Genomic DNA, 17,190 nt, shown 5'->3' on the forward strand with positions numbered 1-17,190 from the left:
TTTTCCTTGCGAATTCGCGCTTCGGTACTAGTAGTACCAAACTAGACATTGTATGTGCTATCACTAAGCAGATATAACAGAGATTAAACAGCTTTGTTTTGACTGAAAATCTGTTGCGTAAGCAAGCTTTTTTCCGTACACCTCGTAGCCAGAGTCCGTATATAAAATGTTTATAGCTGAGCTTTGAGCTGATACCTATCAGCTCAACAATTTTAAGATAAACGTAAAAGGAACATTTTGCAAACGAAAACGTTTCTTTCATAGGAAAACGAACAAGAAAGTCGTACTATATGTAGGAAACACGTCGAAATAGTAAATCCAATCGTGAACATGTTAACTATCAAGCGTTTGACATTTAGTCTTCTGCTCTTGTTTTACATTACAACTTCGGTAAAAGGGAGTGGACAGGCAGCACAACCTGCTAAAACTTGCACGGTTAATCTTGATCTACTACCATTGCAGAGGTATTCTATGGGATATAACTTGTACCAGAGTCTTATCACGCTAAATAATCCATTGTCACATTAATTAAAACATGTATTACTTAGTGTTGCTTGTGTAAAATAATAAAACCAAGGGATTCTTCACCTTTTGAAAAAGTTAACTGTTTAATATAAAACAAACCAAAATCCTACTAATCAAAAACTGACCCATTTTTGTTCAGATGGAACAACTTCACTAGTTCATGTGGATTCAACTTAACCAAGGGAAGGGAGATTATTAATGCTTTAATCAAGTAAGTATATTCAACATACCAAACTTTTATTCTACTCAAAATAATGATAATTTCAATCCAATACTGAAAATCCTTTAAAAAATATTTAAGAGTGTGATAGCCAATAATATAACCATCAAGGATGTCATATAGCTTGCGTTGCATAGTATGCAGAATGCAGCATACATTATTGTATCTTTGAACAATAATAATAAAAGAGGACAGATATTCAAAATCAATTGTATTATTGTCGTATGAAAATGTACATGAACATAAGAGGGAATTAAAATAAAAGTGGCTCTTGTATGGTTTATTTGTAACAAATATTGTTATAGGTCCGTGGTGAAACCTGAAGTGATTGAGCTCCTGCAAGATGTTGGTGCAAAACTAGATGACTATCTTCCTCTTCCATATTCTGATGAATTGCGTGGTTTAAGTTCAACGTTGGGTCTACCACTTGGTGATCTGGTCATTTTAAATCTTCTCTACGATATCACGGCTTATGATGATTCAAGTTCAAAGTAAATTTTTTAAATTAAGGACACTTGTTTAGAAATATAGTGGTTTAAAATCTAAGTTTACTCTACTCAATTCTATACTCACATACCAATCTTTTATACATAAAACAAAGTTATACAGGTCACAAGAAAGACACTATTATTTTAATTTGTTTTGTTCTTAAGTATACCAATTGGTGTTACTGTTATCCAGAAAAACTCTGTGCTACATCTTAATGAATAGCTGCAGTTTAGCCATTTACAATTATATACATTTCCAATTCTAATCTCAGGTAACCTGTTCATCCACAGAGCGTGTACAAGCATAGTAGCTTCGGACAAACAGAATAAAATAATTCATGGAAGAAACCTTGATTATCAAATGCAACCTAAATACTTAAGAGAAATCACAATACAAGTCGATTTTCAGCGAAATAAAAAGGTTTGTACAAAACAAGGATGTTACAATTACAAACATACTGCTCCCCAGCAATTTATTGATGTCATTTATTAAAACTAATTTAGAAATACCTTTATGAAACTATTGTTAGAATTGTAATTTTCAATCGACTGATCCGACTACTGTATATTTTACCGAGTTTTTTAAAGATATAAAGCTGGTGGTCCAATGTAATTATTGTTAGGTCTTCGGTGATCATTGAAATTCAAAATATTTGGGCAGAGTGCATGTGTTTTTAAAAGTTAAAACTATGATACCAAGCTAAAACATAAAATAGTATTTTGTCCTTAGTCCTTGTTTATGGCAACCACATATGTTGGGTACATTGGTGTGATCACTGGGTGTCGCCATGGAGCATTCTCTATATCAGGTGACGAACGAGATAAAGGAAAATTATGGAAAAATATCCTTACTGCTTTAAATGGTGGAAAATCAACGTTTTTCGCTCAGAGAATGGTTTGTATTTGACAAGTTTTTTTTACCTAACCTGTTATAGTGTTATTATGTCAGTGCAAAATGCTAAGAATGTTTCGCAAGTAGTAGGCTTTAACAATTAAATATGAGAGCCTGTTTAATATACCTTGTGTTCAGATCAGAAAATAAATAAGGAAAATGGAATACATTTTTGTTTAATGAAAATTTCCTATGAGAACGCAATACCACAACTAGTATTACCTTTTTGAGAACTGTTTAAATGTTTAGTACAAATTAACATAAATCATTGCCTAGAAATTAAAGGTAAGTAATGGTGGCTGATTGTATAAGCGAATTATACAATTAAGTGTAAACACAGAGGTGTTTAAAATTTGAAATTATTGTTTTGGGAAATATTTAACAGAGGAATTTTACAGATATTAGAGCAAGCTAGAAACTATGAGGAAGCGTTACAGATGGCTATCAACACCCCTACAATAGCCCCTGTTTATTTTATACTAGGAGGTGTGAAGTCATGGGAAGGTGCAATTGTGGTGAAAGATAGTGGGAAAGTTGCAAATGTTTCATTGCTAGGAAGTGACTTAAAACACCCGTGAGTTGTGAAAATAGTATTACTAATTTATTTAAGTTATCAGTTGTGAAAATAGTATTACTAATTTATTTAAGTTATTTATTTAAGTTATTTAAGAATTTTTTTACATTCTTTCATTCAAATATTAAATTGAAGTTTTTATTATTTTTAAATTTTCTAAAATTACTTGGTGTTTGAACTTAACACAGTTGTTACTAAATTACAGTTGGTACATTGTTGAGACAAACTATGATCCCTGGTTGAGACCACCAGCAACTGATGATAGAAGAGACGCTGCAATCAATGCAATGAACAAAGTTGGAAAAAATAATTTCAGCCCACAACAACTGTATAATGTAAATAGTTTTAAGTGAATTTCTGAAATATAATTCTTTACCATTATACGTTCTTACTATAAAATTATATATAATTGGAAACAGTGTTTGTGTTAAGTATTTACCATATACTATCTGTACCTTATAAATTGCTTATAAAAATACCAATAAATATTTTTTGCCTGGTCATGCAAAATACGCTCTCTTTGTGTATGGTCAAAAGCAGTGCACTAGTTTTGGTAAAAAGTAAAAATCACTGGATTATTTCCTGTTCTACACTGTCCAACATTTTTCTTTCAGGTACTTTCGGTTAACTTGGTGTTTAACAAAGATACAACTTATACCACCATCATGAGTGCTGCCGATCCAAGTGTTTATCATACCATGATTAGATATGATGCACCTAACTGAAATTATTTGGTAAACACTTTAAATTTCCACCTTGCTTAAATTTCCTCACTGTCAACTTTTTTCAATTTTTATTGATTTTATTTTAAACTTTATTTAAAAGTTTATGTTTTTGAAATAAAATAAAATATATGTTTTTGACCTACAGTTACTTTATTAGAATTTCTACCTAATAATACTTTTGAATGATGTGGTACATTTTACATTTATGAACATCAAAGTGAGCAATCTCTTCCATGACTCCTTCAACACCATTTATTGACTGGTGGTAAAATTTATCATATATGCAGTTTTTTTCTTGTTTTTTTTTTATAATTATGCAGAATTTTTTACTTAAACTTTTGTTCCACAAGTGTAAACATGTCAGATATTGTAAGAGATAAATTGACCAAGTATATTTTATTGAATATTTCACCTGCCCTTACCCATAAATCTGTGCAATCTATTTATTTATGTCCTTACTTTTAGATTATGTTTATTATATTTTTAATTGTTTATTAAATATGGAATTACATACTTCGGTGATTGTATTATGAATGAACTAGCTAAAATCATGAAGGGAATTATTCCAACTGTAATTACTTAGATATTAAATGTAACACATGGCAGGGACTGTTTTTCACTTTTAATGTGACTAAATTGCAATTTAAAAAAAACAAAGTGTGGTAAATATTTTACGACAAAAAATTTGGGGGTCAAAAGACATTGTGAGACTATTTGAGTAAAATATTTTGGGAAGATTTTAACTATTGCAAATTAGGCATTTAAAATTGTTAGGTGACTAACAATTAAGTGAAATAAGATTTTCAGATTCATTAGTCTTGACATTTAGACTGTACTTGTGTGGTACAGTGATAATGCTTATTTTTTAGTTCTATGAATAAAACAAATTTGTTTAATAATGTTCTGCTCAAGGTTGGTACAATAAACTGAATGCTGTTTGTGTGTACCAAACAAACAAGATTACCAATCCCAACCATTGATTAATGATTGTTACACCTGGACTTAGTGCAACAAACCCTTAATGTTTGCTTTTCATTCTGAGCTACATTTGAAAAAGCAACATGCAAACTATGATCAGGTTGATTTTTGTGATATTTGTTGCACTCTGTGTGCATTATTGCAGCCATGGTGAGGCAGCAGTTATTAGCATGGACAAACCATCTTCCAATGCAGCTGTTCCGGCAAAAACTTTTGTTTTGAATCTTGATTTACCCCCAAAAGAAAGGTGAGAACTTGTTTTGCAATTATACGTATTTTTATTTCCTATCACCAAATTTTGTTTTAAACTAGAGCGATTTTTTTTTCAGATGGACAAATGTTGTAAAGCATTTTGATCCAAATGTTCTCAAGCAAGGGTTGTATACTTTGTACAGGTGAGTTACAGCGTGAGCAATGGGATATAATGTCCAAGTATTACATTTAAAAGCTTTTTTTACTGAGTACCCTCATTTTTAAACACATCAACATTTTGCATTGTAGAATAAACAAAAAATAAATTAAAGTAATATAATAGCTTTTTTGACAGCCAGTACCTGCCATCAAAAGCATTGATTCCTATTGTGGAAGAAATTGCTAAGAATTTGGAAGATTACATTCCACAACCATATGCTGATGAATTACGTGGATTAAGTAAAGTACTTGATATGAAGCTGGGAGACATAGTTCTCGTAAATATTATATACGACATTTCTGCGTTTAACAGCAGTGGAATAAAGTAAGGAGTTGAATTGAATAAAACATACCTAAAACTTAAACATTAAAATTTAAAATGATGCTGTTAGAAAAATGCAGCATATAAGCTGTGTGTATAAAACATGTGAATGAATGTAACTTATTATCCTCGCGTAGCCGGAAAGTGACAGTCGTTATAACACGGGTTTAACACCTCGTGCCAGCTTACGAGTTACCATGTATTTTACTTTGTGGGTGATTATTTTTTGGGGATTTTTTTTGTATGACTGATAATTTGGACAACCCATTAGTGACCACTGGGTTGGAGCGATTACTGTTAAGTGTCTTGCCCAAGGACACATACGACCACAATGGTAGCAGCGACGAGCCTTAAACCCACTACCTCTGGGTTACAGGCAGGTGCGCTAACTACTATGCCACGGCGCCGGACAACGTAGTGATAAAGTACAAAATTTATCAGTAGCAAAGATCAATTTCTAGTAAATCATTTGTAGTATTATAGTGCACAAAAAATAAATTTACTAAGAAAATAACAGGGTGGACATATTTAAATCTTTTAATAAAAATTCATCTTTTCTGCTAATTTAATTTTAAACTAAAAAATAAGAGAAATCTTTCATTATTATTACATCACAGAGCATGTACGAGTATTGTCGGCATGGACAAAACAGGAAAGATAATCCATGGGAGAAACTTAGATTACAAATTTGGAGACTTTTTAAGGAATCTGACAGTTCAAGTTGATTTTCAGAAAGGAGGAAAAGTAAAAATTGTTTTTGTATAATTTAACAATGGAAGCTACATCTTTGTAAAGTAAATGTAATAAACAAAACCGCTCAATTTTGTACGAAGGACAACAGTAATAATAAATAATATGGTAGTCTATGATGGGAGAAAAACGAATTTTGAAGAGCTGTAAAGTCAAAATATTTTTTTAATTTCAGCATTCTTTTACTTGTGTAACAAATTTTCATATCATTTATCCATTTCATTATTTCAGACACTCTTTATGGCAACAACATATGCAGGTTACATTGGCGTGATCACTGGTTCTAAACCTCACGCTTTCTCAATTAGTGGAGACCAGCGTAACACGGGAAAGATTTGGAGAAACTTGTTATCAGCATTGGAAAGCTCATGGCCAACATTCTTTGCAGAAAGAAGAGTAAGTTAGAGATAATTTTTTTGTATTTCTATTCGTTATAGGAGTGGTATTTGTACATTACAACTTCTATGCTTTGAATTGAGTAGTAAAAGCTTCTTTAGTAAGCCTTGAACCTACACTCATTTTATCAAACTTAAGTTTGAACCTCATATGATATTGTTCTGATTTGTGTGGCTCTAGCTCTCAAAAATCATATATAAAATAACTGCTTTAGGGGGCATAATAAATTGTGCAACCCCGCTTGTCCATGTATCAACATGCTACTTAACAGTAAAGCTGCGCTATGCACATGCAGTGCTACAAAAATATGTACGCATGCATGAATACATATTTATGTTTGATTTATTATGCTACGTTTTTTGTCACTTAAAGGGCATTATTTCCACACTAGGTTTTGGAACAAGCAAGTGATTATGACTCAGCTCTCCGCCAAGTGGTGGAAACACCAACAATCGCTCCAGTTTACTTTATTGTCAGTGGAGTTAATCCAGGAGAGGGCGCTATTGTTATACGAGAAGGAAGAAAAGTTGCAAACATTACAACTCTTGGTCAATCAAAACACGGGTCATTATTATTATATTTAATAAATGATTTATTTCGTAAAAGAAGAAACATTCATCTTTTAGTAGTGTTTTTGGTTTATAACATATTTTTAATGTATCAATTAAGCTCTGTATAGGTGGGGTTCTATTGCAGAAGAGTCTTAGTTATATAAAGGTAGATTATAAAAGCTGATTCGTGTAAGTTACTTGACTTCCTAAACAATGTTAATTTAAATTACAGTTGGTACATTGTTGAGACAAACTATGATCCCTGGTTGAGACCACCAGCAACTGATGATAGAAGAGACGCTGCAATCAATGCAATGAATAAAGTTGGAAAAAATCATTTCAGCCCACAACAACTATATAATGTAAATAGTTTTAAGTGAATTTCTTTCTGATTTCTGTACCAATATTCTCTCTATTTAAAGATTAGTGGGTAGATACAAGGTAGATAGGATACTTTTTAAATTGGCTTGTATACAGAACTTAATTTACCGACATTTACAAGGCAAATGCGCTGTAATAAATTGTTTTAAAATCTGCTACCATTTGTCATACACAGGAGGTATGATGTTCATTGTTCATTTATGCACTTTGTGGATTCTGTATATTAACAGTAAATAGGAATTGCCTTAAGCCAAACATACAATGCACAAATCCATTCTTTGGTAAATGGATACTTAACATGTGTTTTATATGAATATTCATTTATCCTATTAACAGTGTTACTTTTTTTCAGGTACTTTCGGTTAACTTGGTGTTTAACAAAGATACGACTTATACCACCATCATGAGTGCTGCCGATCCAAGTGTTTATCATACCATGATTAGATATGATGCCCCAAAATAAATACTGGAATAACTTCTTTTAATCTAAATCTACTTTATTTACAATATTAATTCTAAAATAAATTGAAAAATAAGCGGTTAATCTTCATTCAATAGATTTGCAAGTTTTTGTACCAGCTGGTCGAGTCTCAGCTTTTTCTAAGAAGACAGGAAGAAAAGGCCTGCACTACTAAGGAAGTAATAGATAGTTGGATCAAAGTTATTCTGTTAAAACTGCAAATACATAATAGTAACAAAATAATGAAGCAAAGTATTTTCTGTTTAACGTTATTAGTATTTGGGTTTGTTATAGTAGAAGCAATTCACAAAAATGAGCAGAAGAGGTTTCTACCCAAAAGACACGTTTTAAATTTGGATCTTCCACCTTACGAGAGGTAAAGATATATTGTAAATTTTGTTAACGAAAAAACAATTAAAACTAACATTGCAAAAAACTACTTTTATTTAATAAATATTCTTACCTTGTTTTGCAGATGGAATCATATACTGGACCAACATGATGCGTCTTATATATATAAAGCACTTCATAAGTTAATGAAGTAAGTTTCCAATTACATTGTATATACTTTCATTGACATTAGGCTACCTATTTGTGTAGATATATTGTAACATCAATGTTAGTTTATATGTCATAGAAAGTTAAACCATAAGCGATCTTAAGAGTACACTCAATATTGCAAAGCTATTGCATGTATGAATGAATGAACTTACTTTATCCTCGCGTGGCCGGAAATCGACAGTCGTTATAACACAGGTATTCACACACCTCGTGCCAGCTTACGAGTTAAAGTGTATTTTATTTTGTGGGTGAATATTTTTTTAAGATGTTTTCTGCATGGCTAACAATTTAGACAACCCATTAGTGTCTTGCCCAAGGACACATATGCTCAAAAACGATAGCAGCGAAGAGCATTGGACCTATTACCTCTAGGTTAAAGACACCCATTGTGCTACAGCGATGGATATACTTAGTATTATTATTTTATTTGTCCATACAAATAGAATGGATACATAATAGCTTGATGAAAGATAAAAGCCAAACATAAAACGAAATCAAACAAATATAAATCCCATTAAATGTTTCATTGTAAAGCAAAGTAAGGATGTCTAAAGGAGTAAAGAGCATTCATGTAATATGATACTCCTATCACGCACTACAGATTATTCAAACAGCTTGTACAAGTTGTTTGCAAAAATCAAAAATGCAATTTATTACATTTGAGATATTGTATATATATCACTGAATCGTTCAATACATTTTTTATTATTTAAAACATAGATTTTTTTAATAATTGATTTGCATGTACAAAACTAAAGGCTTCTTGAATATAAATAACAACTTCAAATTCATATCAAGTGGTAATGGAAAAGGAAAAACTCAAATTTTCATGCAGATGTTTTGCACAAAACAACATGATTTACCATATTTATGTATTAATTCATTTTCCAGTGTTTATCTTGGTTCGAAAAGCCTAATACCAATCCTTCAAGAGATGGCTGTGAAGCTTTTACCATACTTTTCACAACCTTATGCTGATGAACTGAAAGGTATCAGCGATCACACAGGGCTTTCTTTGGGTGATGTTATACTTGGAAACATTGTATACGACGTTACAGCGTTCAATCGAACCAATTTCCATTTGACCAGCTTACTGTCAGAGGGTACAGGTTTACTGAACAGCTTGGGACTTAGTGGATCAAAAATTCTCAGCAGTCTTGGGGGTTCAAATTTACTTAGTACTCTTGAAAATAAGGGCTCCAGCATCTTAAGCAGACTTGGATCTTCCGGTGCAAATGGATCAAGTCTGTTTGGTGATTTACAAAATCTAAAGTGAGTTATTAATAGATTGTAGTTTATTTGTATAAATTAAATTTCTTGAATCAGGTTTCACAAAAGTTGGTGTAAAATATATTGAATGTAAATGAGGTTTCTTTTGATCAACCCACCCACTTATTTTGATCCACAAATAAAATAATTCATAGTAATTTTCTTGTTCACAATTCTCCCAATTTAAAATAATAATCCTTTCTTTAACTTTATATCTCATTAGGTTATGTACAAGCATAGTAGCAATGGATAAAAACAACAGAATGATACATGCTCGGAACATGGACTATGAAACTATACATGAATATTTAAAACGTGTAACTATTGAAGTGGACTTTCAGAAGAACGGCCAGGTATAATAAAGCAACTGACATTGCTGGACATACCTTGTTCAGAGTATATGATGTCAAATTACATGTTAATAGTAATTATCATTTTTAATTTAAATTATTGTTAATTTATTTAGTTTTAAATTATGATTAACCTTTTCTTAAAATTGACTTATGTATGAAGTTTTGTCTTCAATTTACATTATGACATGACAGACAGTATTCACTGGAACAACCTTTGTGGGTTTTATTGGCATAACAACTGGTTACCGTAGAGAAGCTTACACTGTGAGCGGTGATCAAAGAAATGTAGGAAAGATCACCCAAAATATCCAGTCATTTATCAAAGGAGGGGAATTTGCATTCTTCCAACTGAGAACTGTAATATTTTTTATTTATTTCTTCATAATAATTCAAACTTAAACTTTAAACATAAAAATTAATGTTTTGCAACTTTAAAGCAATAGATATCTTTGGAATTCAAACATCAGACCTAAACTAAACCTGTTTATATTATACTGACACTTTTACGTATAGCTTATAAAGATGGTTACCCATAAGCAGTTTACAGTTTTGTAAGTTAAAGACCCTAAAACAAAGAAAAATTATATAAGTTTTATTGACAGCACATTTTATTGGCAGGTTCTGGAAAAAGAAAGAACTTTTCATAGTGCTCTTTTAAGTTTGGTTCGCACTCGCACAGTGGGGGGTGTCTATTTTATTTTGGGTGGTGTACGACCAGGAGAAGGTGTTATTATCGTTCGAAGCCAAAAAGAGGCAATTGGTGTTGTTGGAATTCCTCGACATGGGTAATTTAGCGTTTAAAATTTCTCTGCAACTGCCCAACATAAAAATACCCCTTTTACCAATGCAATTATTAATATGGTATAATTAAAACATTTCTAATGAAACCCTTGTTGCATATTAGATGGTATGTATTGGAAACTAACTATGACCCATGGAACCCAGTACCCACATCTGACAATCGTCGAGGTGCTGCCATTACAATGCTTAATAAAATTGGCAAGAATAGAATCAGCCCTTTAAAACTTTTTAATGTAAGTGTATCAGTTTTTAGATGTAAAATAAATAGCTAGAATAAATTTTCGGTATTCAGCGCACAGCCCAGTGTTTTTTAAAGATTTTACCCTTATATACTAATAAATAAATACATGGGACTTTCATTCTGGAATTATATTTTTATATTATAGTAGAGTGGGGGAAGATGGGACACTTAAGCACATATTTCCCAAATCAAAAAACATGACGGTTTTTGGGTGATACCGCGAAACTATCATTTCTTTATTAATTGATAACATTTCAAAAAAATAATAAAACAAACAAGGAGGAATTTAGGAATTTGCACAACAGGTGAAATTTTACAAATTAGAAAAAACACAAGATAAGATGGGACAGTTTAAAATCCTTGTTAATTTTGATTAATAAGTGTATTTATAAGTAGGAATATACGTAAATTACACGAAATAATACTATATGCCTTTAAAAAATCAAGTTTAAACATTCTTTTTCTTGCCCTACTGCTATAGTTTTTAACATGTTACATACATTAGATTTTTGTATAAAAGATGGTATTGTGTGAACGACAATGGGTAATGTAACTAATGTTCGAACATAAACGAATAAATATTGTATCCTACAAATGTATATAAACTTGTCATAACAGAGAATTGATAATAACTATTAATAAAGTTTACATTTTTGCTACAAATTTCTTGCTACGCTGTTTTTTCGCACAAGCCACTTCTCATAAATTATCTCCAAGTACAAATGATTGAATTTCAAATATATTTTCCATATGTTATCTTGTTATTATATCAGTATATATTATATTTTAATTACCCCTGAGGTATAAATTATTGAATTTAGAGCAAACCTTTTAAATTTTAGCAATAAAAACCTACAAAACTAAAATGTAGGTAAAGATGGGACACAAAACTAAAATATATTGTTATATTAATAGTAATATAGTGACTTTATATACATAACTTTAGAACGATATTTTGTTGTTTTTATTTCAAATTAAAGTCATATTGACCCCTGCTTTTTTTCCTCTCTTTTTTTCGCAAAACTAAAACTAGTTTATAAGACAGTTTTTTTTATGAAGCTATGAAACTAGTTTAATCGATCACACTCGCAAACTACAAAATTTCATTGGCTTTACCATGATTTAGCAAGTATTCAAAATTAGCACCCTAATATTTCGCATTTTTCCACCGGTTCAAAAAATTTGCGTTTCTGTTTAACAATTTTTTTTAATAATTAAAAACAGTTTTAGGTTTTAACGCTAGCTTTATAAAGTCGTGATAACGCTGTCAAATAATTGTGTAAGATTATTTTTTGAAAAGGAAAATTAAACAAATGTCTTGTCTGGCAAAGTGTCCCATTTCCCCCCACCCCACTATATAGTTCTAGTAATTTTGATCAATTAAGTAAGAAAAATGTGTTTGTTTTAAACCTTCCAGACGATGACAAGATACATTATAACGCTCTGTTTTTAGGTATTAAGTACACCACCAGTGTTTAACTTTGACACAGTCTACACTCTACACTGTTATTATGCAAGCTGATAACTAAAGGAAGATATTCAACACTTATTAGATATGATGCACCAAAGAAAACTAGACCCACTTCTAACATCACACACATTTAATAATACCAATATGCAAGTGCTACTATGCGCTTTTGGATCTTCTACATATACCTTAGTATGAGATGTGGTGAATTTGTGTAAAAGATTTGTTTTGCCAGTGCATTTTGTATCGAATGCACTGTATTTGATGTGGTTTTTTCAGATATGTGGCTACTTATTTACCGTTAATGGCCTTACATTGGATTTGTGAAATAGTCAGAGTAATTTAAGTTAAATAATATATTACTGTGCATTACTCTTTAAATAAAAGTAAGTAGAATCACAAGAATTGCTAAAGGGAAAGAGCTAACATGCCATACAGGAAGTACTATACTGACATAGAGCCAGTTGGTTTGTGAGAAAATGGGAAAGTTAAAAATAAATAAAAAATAAGTCGCTCCTACGAAGACATGCCTAAAGACAACCCTTTACTGAAGTAAATTAGTAACTGATTTTTATGTTATACGGTCACGTAAATACAGGGTAATTCCCCTGCGAAAATCCAAAAAGACAGACAGGAAGTACAAATTGCATCATTTTTAGTAAGTTTGGAAAATTAGTTAAAATGAGCTCGAGTCCGAATTTGATTGACGGCATTGGTGATGAAGTAATAGTCGCAGTGGGTTTGTTAATCGGCTTTACGACCATCGTACTTGCATGGATGTCAACAAGAGTATCTGAACGTCACTACGACCAATTTTCACTCAATACCAAGTGAGTAAAGTATTTATACAAAGCTGATCCTAGAATACAGATATTATAGCGGCCATTATCGATACCTTCTACTAGTGCAACTAACCTAAAATTTGGACACTGTACTAACTAGACCCCAGCGGTACCGATTCTAAAATTTCGAAAAAAAATTAATTATGAACATTAATATTCGTCATAAAAGCATATTTATAGAATTTTCTCCCGATCCAGCTTCAAATATCTCAGCGCTACATAATACCTAAAAAATAAAACATTATTTTCTTTAAAAAGTGTCGGGTGGATGACTGGATGTTAATTACAAAAAAGTATGATCAGAACTTGTGTTGTAGCATAAATACATAATAGTTGTGTTTACTTAGTGATATATATACCTTATTGTCACTTTATGTTTGAGCATGTAAAGTGGTTCTATGGATAATTTTTCGATGACAGTTGTTCTTGTTGTTTTTTGACATTTTTCAGCACTTTTAAACATGGATACTATGTTAGTTTTATTTATGTTTAAACTGCTGAAACTGAGTCTATGTTAATATCATACGACTAAAATAGTCAAATACTACTAATAGTTCAAATTGTCAAGGTATATGTAGTTATTAGCTTTAACTCCATATTGTATACGTGTCATACTCATATATTTGGTGAATGAATGCCTAAAATCCGTTTAGAAATATAAAACAACACTGTACACTCCTAGTTTCTCGCTAATACAACAAGTTACAGCTGAAACAGAAAAAAGCATAATAATGATGGATCTGCTTTCTTTAACATTCTAACCTGTGTTTAGCATTCTACCCAACGAAACAAGAAGGGTTGTTGAAGAACAAACACAGGGAACAGTCGAACCAGGGGTTCCTACTAATGATAATAGTCAACAGTTAAACAATGAACCATCGATACATACTGAACCAGCTCAACCAGATGTGGTGACATCATCCGGGGGTTCCCCAGCCACCAATGCGGATCATTTAAGACAAAGATTTCCTGCTGGTGCAAGTGGTGAGACATTAACTGCTGTGATAATACCTGTTTGTCGTTGAGAGTAACTTATTTTCAGAATCAACGCAAGAAAATGACAGTTCTACCTTTCCCAACCAATTTTCAATCCGTTTAAAGTTTTTGGATGAGACAGTTCAGATTGTGCAAGCTCGAACCACAGAAACTGTTGGTGAATTTAGAAGGTAAAGTAAACTGTGCATTTCTGTACAGTATTACCATTGGTAAAAAATTAGCGTTACGTACTTCTTTTTGTTTTTATTCCTCAATAGTAATGCCCCTCCAAGATGTTATGAAGTTTATAGCAATAATCAAAAACATGCAAAAGTAACATGAGCATAATTCTACTATATTTAGAGATCTATACTTCTTTCTAGGTCATTTTTTGCTTCCAAAACACTTTGGGTAAATGGTATAATTTTGGCCCTTCAAGTACAATTTGTTTACAAATACAGAAATAACAATTCCTTAATATTTCTTATAGACGTGTCTTTCCTGTAGCAGTTGCAAGTCGGTATCGTATTATATTTCAAGGTCAGGTGTTAAGGGATGACAACCAAACTCTCGCACAATGTCGACTTGGTCCTAATCTTGTGAGTAAATGTTTTGTATAAGCACTGTTTTCAATTTATAATATTTTATAATACCAGTGGCTTTGTATATCTGGTGCTGAATATACATCTCATGCTCGCTGTCGGGTTATACACCTCATGCTCGCTGTCCGGTTATACACTTATGCTCACTGTCAGAGTGTCAGGTTATACACCTAATTCTCGCTGTCGAGTTATAAACCTACTCGTTGTAGACTGTTAAGTTATACAAATAATATTCTCAGAATTCCCCACAAGACTTTCCAGTTGTTCATTGTTTTTTATCATCCACTGAAAACAATCCGAATGCTCCACGTGATGCGAGTTCGCAAATCCAACAAACTGTGGAGGAATTAAACATCGGTCATTTCTTTTTACCGATGCTTGGTATGTTTTACTATCACTATATGTAGTTAAAAGATATAAATAATCTTTAAAACATAAAGCCAATTTCTACATTGAACTGTGCCTGCAAGATAAAGCAAGATGAAGCTAGTTTCAAGTCTTTTAAGAAATCTTAATGGTTAATTGATGACCAAGCCAATTGGTTGGATTTTTGAAACAGGAACTGAATGTTGTAGAATTAAATCTAATTACTGCTTCCAATAGTTAAAACTGAAAATTTCAACAAGCTTTAGGTGTGTGTAATTCTACCAAAGCTTTGTCAACTCTATATAAATTATTCCAGTAATAATTTTTCTAATCATATTTTATTTCAATATTATCAATAATATAATAATTTCTATTTCAGGCAGCATTTTATCGTTGCTTCTCTACCTTTGTGTATACTACACAAGTTTATTCACTTTGCCAGCAATGTTTGGGGTGGCAGGATTTGCTTGCTTTTTTATTGTGTTACTTGTGAATCATTTTGTATAAATGCGAATTTGTTTCCTTCTACAAAAATAAGATTACTTATTGAGATTAGTTATCTTCTTTTTGCTTCAGTATTATATATAAAAAAGTCCCAATATATCCTAGGCCTAACAAAATTGTCAGAAGAATAAAATTTCTAAAAAAAACTTTTAAACAAAAAATGTTTTTTTAGGGTGGTTTACAGAAAGTATATGTAAGTTTCTGCCAGATCAAATATATTTTTATAAATTTGCAATTTAAGTTTCCCTTTATTAAAACTTGCTTTCTTGTTTTGTGTATTAAAAAGGCGCGTGCGGGAATTTTCATTTTGCTCAAAGTCAAACTGACATGTGGTCAGTCAGCTTTAATCCTTATTGAGGTAAGTACCGTGTTGTATCTTATTCGTTCTAAATATTGTTTTGAAAATTGCCAATGATGATTCAGCCATGCTAATACTGAGAGAAAAGTGTTTATTTTCCACTGAGTACAAATTTCTCATGATTCTGAGGCATTAAGAATACAAACGATATTTTGTTATAACAAGGGAGTTTTCTGAATTCCTGAGTCCAGTTAACTGCGATAGTTTAATGTAATCATTCAGCTGCTGACCAGAGAAAACTTGGGTCTTTTATTAAAAATGAGTAAAAAGTGATTTTCTGAACCAAATTCGTAGTAAGACTTCATTCCTGTTCTTAGTAGAAGCAGTATCTATGACGCAGACAATAAACTGTAGCCTCCACTAAACAAATAGGATTTCTGGTTGAATTAATTGACCCATACTGATGTGACTTTATATACATTCTTCAGCGGAGTGCTATATCTGCTTGTCGCTTTATAATCAGAGACCAAACGGTTCATAATATCTTGCTTTATTTTTTTCTGGTTTACGGGTACACTATATAAAAACGGACAAAAGCTTACTTAGCTGCTGGAAGCCAGGCGTGAACCTAGATTGACCTTGAGTCAGTTTAATCAGAGAGTTGCAACACGATAGACTAAAACATCAACTACAGTTTTGTTAATATACAATTTTTGGTTTAAAGCTGTTTAAAATTGAGCTCCATAAAGGCACATAGCTCTGAAAAGGGCTGTTCTGTTGGGCATTGGTTCAATAAGCAAATTCATTTACACTGGTCACCAGCTAATTTTTATTGTACATAATTCAATTAAGATATGTTTTCATATCTTTACTGTTGTTATTTTATTTCAGGTTCATTGGTATGGATTTTGTTTACATAATTTAAATACAAATTCCTTTACATGGACACTGCTCTGACGCATGGTTAGGCCTAATAACGTTAACATTTGATTTATAATACAGTAATAACTTTTATTTGTTTCATCCAATGTGGTAGCGAAGATTTAGGTATATTTTAATCGAAAAGACAGGTTATAGCGACAAAAAACAACAGTTGTTAAAACACGCTTACAGTTAAAAACATATTTACATTATATTGGTAGAAAATAAGCAAGGTCGCAACACCTAGCAGACAAACAGGCCATTTATTTTAATAAGGTTAAACTTCTAATAGAAACAAAACTTAAAGACACAACCC

The 17,190-nt window shown here is 31.7% G+C and overlaps 2 protein-coding genes and 1 non-coding gene across 10 annotated transcripts; all 3 read left to right on the forward strand.

Annotated features, from left to right (window-relative positions):
* Positions 1-86: 86 nt before the first annotated feature.
* On the forward strand, positions 87-7,754 carry LOC100185070 (N-acylethanolamine-hydrolyzing acid amidase-like). Of its 5 annotated transcripts, none has more exons than XM_026834961.1 (11): positions 2,556-2,699; positions 2,905-3,034; positions 3,314-3,433; positions 4,548-4,649; positions 4,732-4,797; positions 4,938-5,138; positions 5,753-5,879; positions 6,117-6,281; positions 6,673-6,845; positions 7,065-7,194; positions 7,566-7,754. In XM_026834961.1, exons 3-11 carry the CDS (start codon positions 3,408-3,410, stop codon positions 7,674-7,676), a joined length of 1,101 nt encoding a protein of 366 aa, XP_026690762.1. In that variant the 5' UTR covers positions 2,556-2,699; positions 2,905-3,034; positions 3,314-3,407; the 3' UTR covers positions 7,677-7,754. The 5 variants fall into 5 exon arrangements, with proteins under 5 accessions (XP_026690758.1, XP_026690759.1, XP_002128649.1 ...); XM_009864140.3 differs by having other exon boundaries at positions 4,950-5,138; XM_026834957.1 differs by lacking the exons at positions 4,732-4,797; positions 4,938-5,138; positions 5,753-5,879; ... (2 more) ...; positions 7,065-7,194; positions 7,566-7,754 and adding exons at positions 87-464; positions 665-736; positions 1,051-1,236; positions 1,525-1,654; positions 1,964-2,128 and having other exon boundaries at positions 2,524-2,699; positions 4,548-4,566.
* A 139-nt stretch (positions 7,755-7,893) lies between these two features.
* LOC100187409 (transmembrane and ubiquitin-like domain-containing protein 1) lies at positions 7,894-16,967 on the forward strand. 4 transcript variants are annotated; one of them, XM_002122421.5, is made up of 9 exons: positions 7,894-8,049; positions 8,149-8,214; positions 9,126-9,506; positions 9,727-9,856; positions 10,049-10,213; positions 10,475-10,641; positions 10,761-10,890; positions 12,352-13,196; positions 13,981-14,095. In XM_002122421.5, exons 1-8 carry the CDS (start codon positions 7,916-7,918, stop codon positions 12,418-12,420), a joined length of 1,242 nt encoding a protein of 413 aa, XP_002122457.3. In that variant the 5' UTR covers positions 7,894-7,915; the 3' UTR covers positions 12,421-13,196; positions 13,981-14,095. The 4 variants fall into 4 exon arrangements, with proteins under 4 accessions (XP_002122457.3, XP_026690658.1, XP_018669418.1 ...); XM_026834857.1 differs by lacking the exons at positions 10,761-10,890; positions 13,981-14,095 and having other exon boundaries at positions 12,352-12,451; XM_018813873.1 differs by lacking the exons at positions 7,894-8,049; positions 8,149-8,214; positions 9,126-9,506; ... (2 more) ...; positions 10,475-10,641; positions 10,761-10,890 and adding exons at positions 14,251-14,374; positions 14,674-14,782; positions 15,025-15,166; positions 15,531-16,013; positions 16,845-16,967 and having other exon boundaries at positions 12,825-13,196; positions 13,981-14,192.
* Positions 16,062-16,146, forward strand: LOC113475267. The gene has a single exon (XR_003397013.1). It is a non-coding gene; the product is annotated as a small nucleolar RNA U6-53/MBII-28 (small nucleolar RNA).
* Positions 16,968-17,190: the final 223 nt, after the last annotated feature.

This window comes from Ciona intestinalis, chromosome 1 (genome assembly GCF_000224145.3).
Source record: "Ciona intestinalis chromosome 1, KH, whole genome shotgun sequence".
In the NCBI taxonomy this organism is placed as follows: Eukaryota; Metazoa; Chordata; class Ascidiacea; order Phlebobranchia; family Cionidae; genus Ciona; species Ciona intestinalis.